The sequence below is a fragment of the Vicia villosa genome, linkage group LG4, assembly GCF_029867415.1.
Source record: "Vicia villosa cultivar HV-30 ecotype Madison, WI linkage group LG4, Vvil1.0, whole genome shotgun sequence".
Lineage (NCBI taxonomy): Eukaryota > Viridiplantae > Streptophyta > Magnoliopsida > Fabales > Fabaceae > Vicia > Vicia villosa.
In genome coordinates, this window is record NC_081183.1 from 124515022 (window position 1) to 124527046 (window position 12025).

General features: G+C 32.3%; 2 protein-coding genes across 4 annotated transcripts; one reads left to right on the top strand and one right to left on the bottom strand.

The window, feature by feature from the left end:
- Positions 1-683: 683 nt before the first annotated feature.
- LOC131597808 (uncharacterized) lies at positions 684-1286 on the top strand. The gene is made up of 2 exons (XM_058870474.1): positions 684-813; positions 931-1286. The coding sequence occupies exons 1-2, from the start codon at positions 684-686 to the stop codon at positions 1284-1286; spliced, it is 486 nt and encodes a 161-aa protein (XP_058726457.1).
- Positions 1287-7533: 6247 nt separating this feature from the next.
- LOC131595138 (uncharacterized) lies at positions 7534-11688 on the bottom strand. Of its 3 annotated transcripts, none has more exons than XM_058867422.1 (6): positions 11386-11688; positions 11216-11313; positions 10943-11083; positions 9343-9368; positions 9195-9250; positions 7534-9108 (listed from the first exon to the last, which is right to left on the bottom strand). In XM_058867422.1, exons 1-6 carry the CDS (start codon positions 11637-11639, stop codon positions 9102-9104), a joined length of 582 nt encoding a protein of 193 aa, XP_058723405.1. In that variant the 5' UTR covers positions 11640-11688; the 3' UTR covers positions 7534-9101. The 3 variants fall into 3 exon arrangements, with proteins under 3 accessions (XP_058723405.1, XP_058723403.1, XP_058723406.1); XM_058867420.1 differs by having other exon boundaries at positions 7534-9116; XM_058867423.1 differs by lacking the exon at positions 7534-9108 and having other exon boundaries at positions 9191-9250.
- Between the last annotated feature and the right edge of the window lie 337 nt (positions 11689-12025).

Genomic DNA, 12025 nt, shown 5'->3' on the forward strand with positions numbered 1-12025 from the left:
GAATCAGCATAATGTTGGAGTGATTGACGAGTCACGTAGCTTGAGTACGTTCTAGAGGGAGAATCCGCCTACTTTCCGTGGCCAGTACGATCCAGATGGAGCTCAAGAGTGGCTCAAGGAGATCGAGAGGATCTTCAGGGTAATGGATTGTTCTGCGGCGCAAAAGGTACGCTATGGTACTCATATGCTAGCTGGTGAAGCTGATGACTGGTGGGTTGGCACTCGTCAGAGATTGGAAGCTATTGGTGAAGTGATTACTTGGGTAGTGTTCACGAGGTAGTTCTTGAGGAAGTATTTTCCCGAAGATGTCCGGGGAAAGAAAGAGATGGAGTTCCTTGCGCTGGATCAAAGGAATTCAACTGTAACTGAGTATGATGCTAAGTTTATGGAACTTGTGAAGTTCTACCCAAACTATAATGATGATACATGTGAGTTTTCGAAGTGTATCAAGTTTGAGAGTGAGATGCGTTCGGAGATTAAAGGGGCGATTGTGTATCAACAGATCCGTAGGTTTATGGAGTTGGTGAACAACAGTCGGATTTATGAAGAAGACAGTATTGCTCATTCGGGTCATTACAAGTGTCTGAACGAGAAGATAGGGAAACCACATCATGATCGTAAGAAGCCTTACGATGCCTCATTTAAGAAAGGGTAACAGAAGGTTTTCGACTGGAATAAGACAAATGGGGGAGGGACTATCGCTACTGTCCAATGTTATAGGTGTGGTGAGCAAGGTCACCATTCCAATGAGTGTGAGAAGATGTTACAAATGTGGTAAGACCGATCATCGTGCTCCTGAATGCAAAGACGATGGTGCGACTTGTTTTAATTGTGGTGAACAGGGTCATATCAGCACCCAGTGCCAGAAGCCAAAGAAGGACGCTAATGCTGCCAAGACTAATGGTAGGGTGTTTTCTTTGAGATGAACAGATGATTCCAAGAAGGACAACTTGATTCGAGGTACTTGTTTTATTAACAATATTGAATCGGTTACTATTATTGATACTGATGCTACTCATTCGTTTATTTCTCTTGATTGTGCTACTATGTTGGGATTGAAATTATCTTATATGGATGGTAGTATGGTAATAGATACTCATGCTAATGGTTCTATTACTACTACTTTTGTTTGTAAGGGATGTCCTTTGACTATCTTTGATAAGAGTTTTGTGATGGATTTAGTGTGTCTACCCTTACACCAAATCGATGCGATTCTTGGAATAAACTGGTTGGAGTTCAACTATGTTCATATCAATTGTTACAATAAGACATTGAGTTTTAATTGATTTTTTTTTAACGGGAGACAATATGTTCCTTGTTGGCACTTGTAGATGTGGGGCAACGAAAGTATGTTTGAAAAGGTTTTCATTTTTCGAATAATCCTACTCACGAAAATTTTCAATATGTGGTAATGGAGATTAACAGCGATCCAACCTACTTGTCTAAACTCACTTTTGGATATAGATGTAGCAATAATCAGATCAATTTGAGTTGATTTTTGGACAAAAAAAGTCCAAATCGATGATATTTCCATTAGTTTGGTTTGATTCGGCTTTTAACCTTTTTCAAAAATTGAACCGAACAAACCTAACCAATTTGGTTCGGTTGATGGATTTACAAAGTTATTTTTTCAAATATTTTACTCATCAGTACATTTTCCATAATCATGTTTTTCGGTGTATTTTATACTATTAATTTTTAAAATAATATATATAATTTATTTCATGCTTTATTTTTTCAAACAAATTACAAGTTCCTCTTGATCCATGTGAAACAATGACATGATTTTCTATTGCATCATGAAATAAGTTCAGGATCATATATAAAAGTTGACACTTGGCATTAGAAGGTTGGAAAGGAATTTAAAATCTTAACAAATAGAACACAACAAAGCACACATCAATTAACATGTTTCACACCTCAAACACTCATCAAAACTATTTTGTAACAAGACTAGAAAGAATTTTGTTGAAGAAGAAGAAACAAAAAAGATTAAAAAAAATAAAAATCAAGGAAAAGAACTTGAACACAAAGAATGCGACGATAATAACGGTAGAGAGCAATAGTCGTGAAACATTCTCTAAGACTATGTTTGGATAGACGGAATATAACGGAGCGGAGCAGAATGAAACATAATGGAGCGGAGTGGAATAAAAATCTCACTCCATTGTTTGATAATTTTATTTAAAATTTCTCATTCCATCTCATACACCCCAAATTGGATGGAACAAAAAATGGAGAATTGGATGGAATGACATGGAATGGATTCCATCATCAGGGGAGGAGCCAATTCAACCCCTATTTTCTTTGTACTCTCCCCAATTTAATAGTCGATTTTTAGAAAAACTCAAGGGCAAAATTAGGGACAAAATTAGTAAAAATAAGGTGTGAAAATTAAAACAGATAAATAATCAATGGTGTAAAGTTTTTGCCCAGGCTACCTAAAATTTCTGGCTCCGCCACTGTCCATCATGTTCCATTCCATTCCATCAATTATTTGTAAATCCAAACGATGGAATCTCATTAGTTACCATACCATTCCATTTCATCGCATCTCATACCACCAATCCAAACAGAGCCTAAGAAATAAACAAATTACTTATGTGAAAATTACTTATTTTGTTTATAGAGAAACAAAAACGATATGGAGTTGGTAATTTTGGATCAAAATCGATTTTAAATCATACATTTCTAAAAAATAAAGAAGAAAAAAAAATGACGACGGCTAGAATTAAAAGATATTTCTAGTGCGTGATTTAGTGTTTATTTGAAGTCGTTTTACTTTTTATTTTTTGGACCTCGCTCAATTGTAAAAGAAAAATTTTAAATAACTGTATTGAAAAATGTTGATGAAATTTTAAAAAAAATGAATTGCGCCTTTTTAAATTCCAAGACAAATTATAATTAAAATATCTACCGAAACCGAAACCCCTATATATAAAAATTGTGCTCATGTTTTGTTCCAACTTAGATTGCATTAAATTTTCTACGAATTAACAAATGGTATATATGTAAAGTTATCCTAATCCGTGTTTAGAAAATTTTGTCGTCTATTTTTGTGTTCATTCTCTTAGTCCACCCTATTTGATTTCATTTATAATAATGTCATGTGACGTGCACGTAGGGGTGGAAATAGGCTAGGCTAGGCTTTAGAAGGCCTGAGTCTGACCTACGATAAACTTAAAAGGTCTAAGCCTGGCCTATGGCCTATCATAAGCTCAGTTTTTAGGTCTGGCCTGGCCTTTTTAAAAGTCTGGCCTGGCCTGAAAGCCTATTTAAAAAGCCTGTATCTCATTAAAGTTTTCAATCTATTCATATTACTTAAGAAGCCTTATAGGTCGGCTTATATTTGCATATATAAACGGACCTATTTAGCCTTTGTTATATATATATATATATATATATATATATATATATATATATATATATATATATATATATATATATATATATATATATATATATATATATATATATAGCCTTTTTTTTCTAATATATATGTATACATGGACCAACTTATTTAGCATATTTCTAATATATATGAAAAATATAGGCCGACCTATAAGGCTTCATAGGCTTTATTAATAGCCTAAGCCTGGCCTATTTAATAAAATAGGCTTTTAAAAAAACCTAAGCTTGCCTTTTTATTAAATAGGCCTGGCCTGACCTAGGCCTATGTAGGCTGGGCCATAGGCCCCTGTAGGCCGGCCTGGCCTATTCCCACCCCTACGTGCAGGTAACCTGAGGGGTTAGGTTTCAGTAACTTTAGCGCGCGAACTGCACGGTAACTTTACCTCACACAGCCTCTTACAAATTTCTCTCTCATCTTAACTCTTCCTTTCGTCCACCTTGTGCCCCGAATATTCGGGAAGTTTTATGGCAGCCCCCTCCGGAGAATTGGAAAAAGCTAAACTGTGACGGTGCCTCCTTGTCTTCAGGTGTCTCTGCGTGTGGGGTTATTGCTAGAGATAATCATGGTTCTTTTTTGGGCGCTATGGCGTCTCCTTTAGGTGATTCTAACTCTCTCATTGCCGAACTCTCGAGTGCAATGCTTGCCGTAGAGTTCGCTCATGAGAGGAATTGGAATTTGATTTGGTTGGAAACGGACTCGAAGGCGGTAGTCAGAGCTTTCAGTCCCCCTTATAGTGTCCCCTGGTTAATTAGAAACCGTTGGCTTCATTGCATCAACCTTGTGTCGAAAATGAATTTTGTTGTTTCTCATATTTTTAGAGAAGGGAATAGCTGTGCAGATACCCTTGCTAACTTAGGCTTAGCTTTGACCAATACTACTCACTTTTCCTCTATACCTTCGAGTATTTGAGCGGATTTTGTAAAGAATAGGCTATGTTTGCCTTTCTTTAGGTTCTCTTATTCTTGAGAGGGTTTTGGTATAGTCCCCCTCTCTTTTTTGTGATCCGTTTCTTTTTTATATATATTATCTTATTAAAAAAAAAAAAAACTCTTCCTTTTTTTTTCTTTTTTTTATATTTCAAAAAAATGTTAAGAGTGCTTAAAATTACCAAAGTCACACTGCTGCAAAGTTACCGAATTCTTCTCCATAACTTGAGATTTTGCTGAACTTAGTGACGGAGACGGGATTTTTTGACAAGAATATCTGGTATTTTAATATATATATATATATATATATATATATATATATATATATATATATATATATATATATATATATATATATATATATATATATATATTAAAAAAATAACGTGAGATTATATATTTAAAATGATTTCAACTTTTCCTTTCTTTAAATTAAAATTAATTTCATGAAAATATGAAAAATTATGGGAGATTATTTTTTTTCTTGGATATTTTCAATCTTGTAGTAAATCTGATATACTTATTTCATATCTATTTAATTTTAAAAATTAAATTTATAAACTTGAAACAATTACACACAGAGTTGACATAGTAGTCGTTTTATTGTCACTAATGACAAAATAAATGAAATGTTTCATCAATTTTTAATTAATTTATATTATTATTTTTTTAATATTTGTTTTTCAAAAAATTATTAAATTTTTTTTTAGAATGTAGATAAAATAATAACTAGTAGAATTTGACACACAAATGTGAGTATTAATGTACGAACTCCGCTAAAAACACCCAGCTTCTTTTTTATATTTGGTGAGAATTTTCTAGTGTTCATTAGACATTTGATAAATTTCGACAACTTTATTGTAATATTTCTTTTCTTTGAACTTTTACCCTCCATATTACAATATATATATATATATATATATATATATATATATATATATATATATATATATATATATATATATATATATATATATATATATATATATATATATATATATATATATATCAGTTAAAATATGAATTACGGAAATTTAAATAATTTTCTGTAATTTTTTAAAAATATTTTATTATCTTTTTATAGCAATTCTGCTTAAGTCGCCCGCCACTATAATTTACTTTTTGAATGCGTCAACACTGTTAAAATACTTGTTAACATGCCATAACGTGACATATCGAATGGCCTGCCTTAATTATAATATTAATATTTTTTTGGTAAGGTTTTATAATATTAGTATTTTTTTGTAAGGTTTTACAATATTAATAATTTTTTGGTAAGGTTTTATAATATTAATATTTTTTTGGTAAGGTTCTATAATATTAATATGGTTCCTTAGGTTATTAATGACAAAATATCTTTTTAGGTTCCGTATGTTATCCTCAGGGTTCATTTTGGTTCCTTAATTTTAAAAAATTTCATATTGGTCTCATAATTCTTCAAAATGTGTCATTTTTGTCATATTAGCGACGAAAAAACTGAAAAATTGGTCGCTAAATCGGTCGCTAATATGATAAAAAGGACTAAAATGACACATTTTGAAGTGTTAAGGGACCAATATAAAATTTTTTAAAATTAAAGGACCAAAATGAACTCCGAGGATAACATATGGGACCAAAAAGAGTATTTTGTAATAATGAAAAATGTATTTGGTGGTGGGATTTAGTTTTTCCTAGTTTGTTTGATTAAGACATCTTATGGTAGTGGGATTTAGTTTGTTTGATTAAGACATCTTATGGTGGTGGGGTTTAATTTGTTTCATTAGACTTCTTATCAAAGACGAAGAAGATTCATGGCAATTTATTACACTTATTAAACTAGAAAGTAGAAACCAAGCAAGCAGAATGTATGGGTGTGAAGTGAACGACTAACTAATAGCAATGCTATGTCTATATATAAGGGGAGGTTCCATACTACTCCCTAGTAATTTGCTTCATGGATGATATGGTAAGACCAAGATCCAATTTTACTAGAATTCATGAAGTGACAATTAATGTTGTCAGTGTTGTTCATGTTTGTAATAACATCAAGGGGGTAGAACTAGAAATCAATCCTCTTCATGGTCTTGTCACCTTCATGTTTTTTGTACTTCTTGCTTTCCTCCAAGTTAGTTATCCAAATAATCCCACTGCATTTCAACTTCATCCCAAGACAATGTTAGTCTCTGTTGCTAGCTTTCTACTATATTGTATGGGCTATTGGATTAACCTTAAGTTTGCCACAAAGTTAGATACCTTCATGGAAGTGTTTGCTTCACTTTCAATAGTTTCTTTGGTGTTGATGTTCTTCCCAGACAATTGGGCTTTTCCTGGATTCATTATCGTGTACACATTATGGTTCGTTTGTCATGCACTCGTTGTGATAATTAGACTCCGACGGCAAATGAGAAGGCGGTTGCGACAACTCTTACCAAATACCTCAATGGATTTGAATTGATTAAACATTTGTCCAAGATTCTGTGTTTGTTTAATAACAAGTTCTGGACAATTTGGATTTTTCCAAGATTCTGTGTTTGTTTAATAACAAGTTCTGGATGATTTGGATTGAGAGCTAGATAAAATATTATGACAAAAGTTAATTTATTATTTATGTAGTCAATTTCCCTTGGTAAGATAAAGTTTAGTTGTTGTAACGATATGTGTAAGTTCAGAGATATGTAACCGGTATTATATAAAGTTGAACTATCAGTGATAAGTACTTTACAGAAAAAATAAAATTGAGTTTTTATTCAGTTTCATTCCCACTTTAGATAAAGATAGAAAGAGGACTTTTGTAATTCAAAATTCAAGAAGTCTGACTAAACACCGTTTCAACTAAGATTCAAAATTAAGTTCTCTCTGATAATGTCCTTAATTAAAACAATCTTTTGTTAAATTTAATATTTTCTTGCATTTTAATTTCACATCCATTTTAATATCAGAAGTGTAGTTTTACATGTTACAAGTTTTCGAATGAAAGATACAAAGAATACTAGTTCCTCTGTTTTTTTATTATAAATTGTTTTGAAAAAAAAATTGTATTTAAATATAAGTCGCTTTACAATTCCAATAAATAATTAATATTATTTTTCTTATTATATCTTTAAATATTTATTATTCTCTCTCCTTTCAATTATATAAATTTATCTTTCAGATATCATTAATGAAGAATAATTTTGTAAAAACCTTCATAATTTCTCATTTTATACAACAATTATTATATTTTTTAATCTGTGTGAAAAATCTAAAACGAGTTATAATAAAAAACGGAAGGAGTACTATTTGCTAAGACAAATTAAATAATTAACAAAATATACTTTCATTTTTTTTAATCTTTGCTTTCTTTTTTGAATAACATTCTTTAATTTTTTTTCTTGAAGTTAAAACAATAATAAAACAAGAAAACACTTCCAAAATAATAGCAAGAAAGCACAAACCACCAAGCGTGTTGTTCCCATATCTTCCACCTCTGCTTTGAAATCTAAACCACGAGCCACACATACACACACAGTGTTGATCTTCGTTCAAATCCTTTCTTAAATCAAAGTTGTTCAAACTCAAAGTTGAAACAACACATGTCACACGCGCCATATGTGAGTTTGATGTAGGTTTCGTTCATTCTAATTTATGAGTTTGATCTGATGTGATTCCTCTATTCTAAAGTTTTAAGTTACTTTGATTTCAATTCAGCTTAACTGGATGATGAATTCCTCTATTGCTATAAATTATAGGATTATGTTTAATGATTAACTAATTGAACCGTGTTGGTGTACTTAACATGCTTAAGAATCCTTACTTGTTCAACTAGTCTCTCTTTTTCTTCCTCTTTAGTTTTTTCTTTTATTGAATAATCTTTAGCTTGCTACTGATTTGAAACTTTTGGATATGATTACTGAGTATCGTTTTGTTTTTGTTATGGGAAAATCATAGGTATTTAGCAAATTCGTCATGAACTATCTTTCATGTTGAAACTATTGAAACCCCGAATCTTAGTCACCACATGGTTATAAATTTAACTTCTATGTTGGGATCCTAATGGTCATTTCGAGACCCAAACCAAGCAAAAAGCCCCTTAAACAGTAATACATAAAATAAGAGCATAATAAGCATTTCCTTTTTGAGCACTTCTAAATTCTAATCATAAGGAGAAGTTAATAAATGGGGCTTCTGGCTTGATATTCTAGGGATGTAAGGGATATGAAATGGCCACTTAGTTGTTATGATGACTCGACTTCAGTGCAAACAACTTAGCCTCTTTTCTTCCGTTCTCACTATCATTAAGGTTTTTTTATCATAAAGTTGGTTACTAGATGCTAAGTTTGTTCCAGACATTGATATGGAACATCATTTAATCATAATGGCGTGTTTTTAGCTCTGGGGAAATGCATATAGCTCTTGGCCTACAGTGTGAACAATCTACAGTGATGCCAAATCATGTTATCAGTATAACACGGCATAAGATCAATAGACCATCAGACAGGGTAACAGACAATTATCCAGAATATGCAAAAAGAATGATAATTAAATAATTATAGACACCCTTTTCTCTGGTTCTCCAAGGGCACATAAGTTATAACAACCGACACTGTTCCACGCTCCCAGAACGGAAAAAGACAAACATAACCATTCTTTGAGCTTATGAAATGATAATTTTACTACATCAGTAACAAAAAGCTTCAAGTAGAATACACTAAAAATAATGTCTTACATGTGGTCTTGTTGACAAAATGGTCAGAATTCAAATTCATGCTCATCAAGTCAGATCAACCTCCAATCAACATTCAGCTTCAGCAACTGTATTTCTGAATGATTCGAATTGTCAATGATATTCTCATAACAGAAAGATGCATTTTTTTTCAAAATTAATATCATCTACTCACTTGGATGACTGTGAATCAAGCTGCATGGTAACCGGTCCATCATTAACCAAACTTACCTGCTCATGGGCACAAGTATGAGGCATGTCAACATATGAAGTGTTTAATCTTCTCAACAATAAAAGCAGGAATTTGATGAAATAACTTATACCTTCATCTTAGCTCCAAATACACCATCTGTATAAGAAATCAAAAGGATCTTAAAATTACAAGTGAATATAACTGAGTTTTAAAATGAATCAACACAAAACATGACAAGTGAGACTGCTTAGATGTATCCCCAACACTTACAAAACAACTAATGCATTTCCAACTATTAAGTATTAGAAAAAAATTGAGCAGTAGTTGAAAATTCATAATCATAGGCATCCTCAAAATTGTGTTTTATAGATCGACGAGTAATCACCAAAAATATTTGGTTGTAACATCATTAATAACAAGTAATTTAGACATCAGAAATCACACACCAAACAAATTTTAAAATTAACAATAACATGATTTGATGGAGAGCAAGGAAAGATTGCACTGGTATTTGTTTTTGTTATTGTTGACTGCAATAGATAATCTGCTGGTAACAGTCATTACCCCATTGCATACAACCAGGTTTCCTAGATACCCTGCAGAGGCGTGAGACTTGTTTTATACTAGACAGTAGACGTGGCTTTGTAAACCATCCACTCCATATCACATTGCAACAAGGGTCCAGTACAAGTGGTCGGTGGGGTGTGAATGTTGTAAACCCCGAGTATCGAGTTCAATGACCACCGATAAAAAAAGAAAAAAAAATCTCTAAGTTGAGAAAATACATTAGACATTATTAGGTATGTAAGTTAGGTATGTTCATCTGTAGAGTCCATAGCATAATATAATAAGTTTTCTTACTAAATTGAACTTACTAAATTACTATCCTAATTTTCACACACCCTCTTCCTTTCACATTACTCAAGCACCTCCTATACTCTCTTGATCCTGTCTCTCATTTTCATTTCTCTTTATCATTTCTTTTTAACTCTCTTCATTGCACACGACTTTCATACACCATCGAGTTTTTGATAAAATCAATAGGTATAACATCGGTTTTTTATAATATTACAGCAACAAAATTACACCATAATATTTTATCAAAGACCGTGTTTCTATCCAACTCGTTAATCTCGAGATCTTTTTTAATAATTTCTCTAATAGTTTTTCTAAGTCTTCCTCTATCTCTAGTTGATTGACTACTCTACATCTGATCAATTCTCCTTACAACTGAATTCGTAAGTCTTCTCTCTACGTGCCCAAATCACCTAAGTCTATTTCCCACCATCTTTTCTACTATAGTTGCTACCTAACACCCTATTTAATATTGTCATTTCTAATTTCACCCCATCTAGTCTCACCATACATACAACGCAATATCTTGATCTCTGCTACACTTTATTTACTTTCGTGTTGGTTTTTTACTGACCAACACTTTATCATGTTCAACATCACCCGCCCATCTTACATTTGTTCGATAAAATTTTCTCTTCGATTTAAGCGGTACTTTCATGCACATAAAACACGTAGCGTGAATGGAAAATAATGTATTGTTATAACTTATAGCTAATTACTTACTGAGAAGTCAAAGTATCAATTTAACGAACTAGTTCTAAAATCACACATATCGTTATGATTTGTTGGCATTGGTAAACTGTCTACACCGACAATGTATCAAAAGAAAAATATTCTATCAGATCAAATAATAGAAATATAAACTAAAAACATACCCTTGATTGCATCAGAGTTATAAGCATTCCTAAACTTGTCGACTATAGATGCATAGAAGGGCTTGGCTCTTTGAGGCGCCATTGCAACGTGGAAGTCTGGCTTGTTACCCTTCAAGATTCCATACAACGTAAACTGACTCACTGTACAAACCCATAATTCAGCATTATCAAACATTATCACATAATTACTTATAGCATAAGGTCTTGTTTGGATAAACAGTTTAATTTACAACTTATAGCATAAGCAATTATAAGTGTGGTTGCATACTTTACCAAGTAAGACTTGATAATTTTTCTGCATGACACTGTGATCCCATGCTTTGCCACTATCTTCATTTGTAAATAACCTCATGTTCAACACCTTTCGACATCTGTTAAATTTAAAATGTAAATATACAAAACGAATTATTGAGTTGAAATTCTAAAGAGGAACAGAATCAAACATGTAATCAGCATCGGCATCGGAGTCGGAATCGTGAATTCCGACGAGAACGAGAAGGCCGGGACCGATTTCCGATACGATGCGGCCTTCGACTTCGACGGATGCAGAGGCCACGCGCTGAACCACCGCTCGCATTGCTCTGAGTCGCAGTGACTTCGAAGTTCTTCTCTTGTTGTTTGGAAGTGTTGTTCTGATTCTGGTGTTGTTGTTGCCTACAAATCTACACGGCCACAGCGATTGGGTTTGCAACTGCATTTTTATTTTAATTGTTGTTGTTGAAAATATCTTTTTCCTTTTTTTCAATTGTAATTTGCAACTTAGGTGCCCATGTTTTATAAAATGAAAAAAATATAATAACAAATAAAATAAAAAACAATACTTATAAAATAATTCATTTGTTGCCCTAAATTATTTGAAACTTTTTGAATATGTTTTTAAACTTTTTTTCATTAATCAAAGTTAACATTAGCATTACTCGTCTAACTCAAGAATTGGCTGTCTTTGTTGACGAATGGGCAACTACATTCCTTAGCGTTTAATAAACTTTACCTCAAAGTTGAGAAAAAATGTAATATATATTTAACAGAAGAAATAATACAACTAAATTCGGAGCAACCGACATGATTAGAATGAATAGCTTT

Coding starts and splice junctions, on each gene's coding strand:
- LOC131597808 (XM_058870474.1), top strand. CDS start 684: ATGGGGGAGGGACTATCGCTACTGTCCAATGTTATAGGTGTGGTGAGC. Junction 814..930: donor TCCTGAATGCAAAGACGATG/GTGCGACTTGTT, acceptor TGAGATGAACAG/ATGATTCCAAGAAGGACAAC.
- LOC131595138 (XM_058867420.1), bottom strand. CDS start 11,639: ATGCAGTTGCAAACCCAATCGCTGTGGCCGTGTAGATTTGTAGGCAAC. Junction 9,369..10,942: donor TAACTCTGATGCAATCAAGG/GTATGTTTTTAG, acceptor TTTCTTATACAG/ATGGTGTATTTGGAGCTAAG. Junction 9,251..9,342: donor TATTTGGAGCTAAGATGAAG/GTATAAGTTATT, acceptor GCCCATGAGCAG/GTAAGTTTGGTTAATGATGG.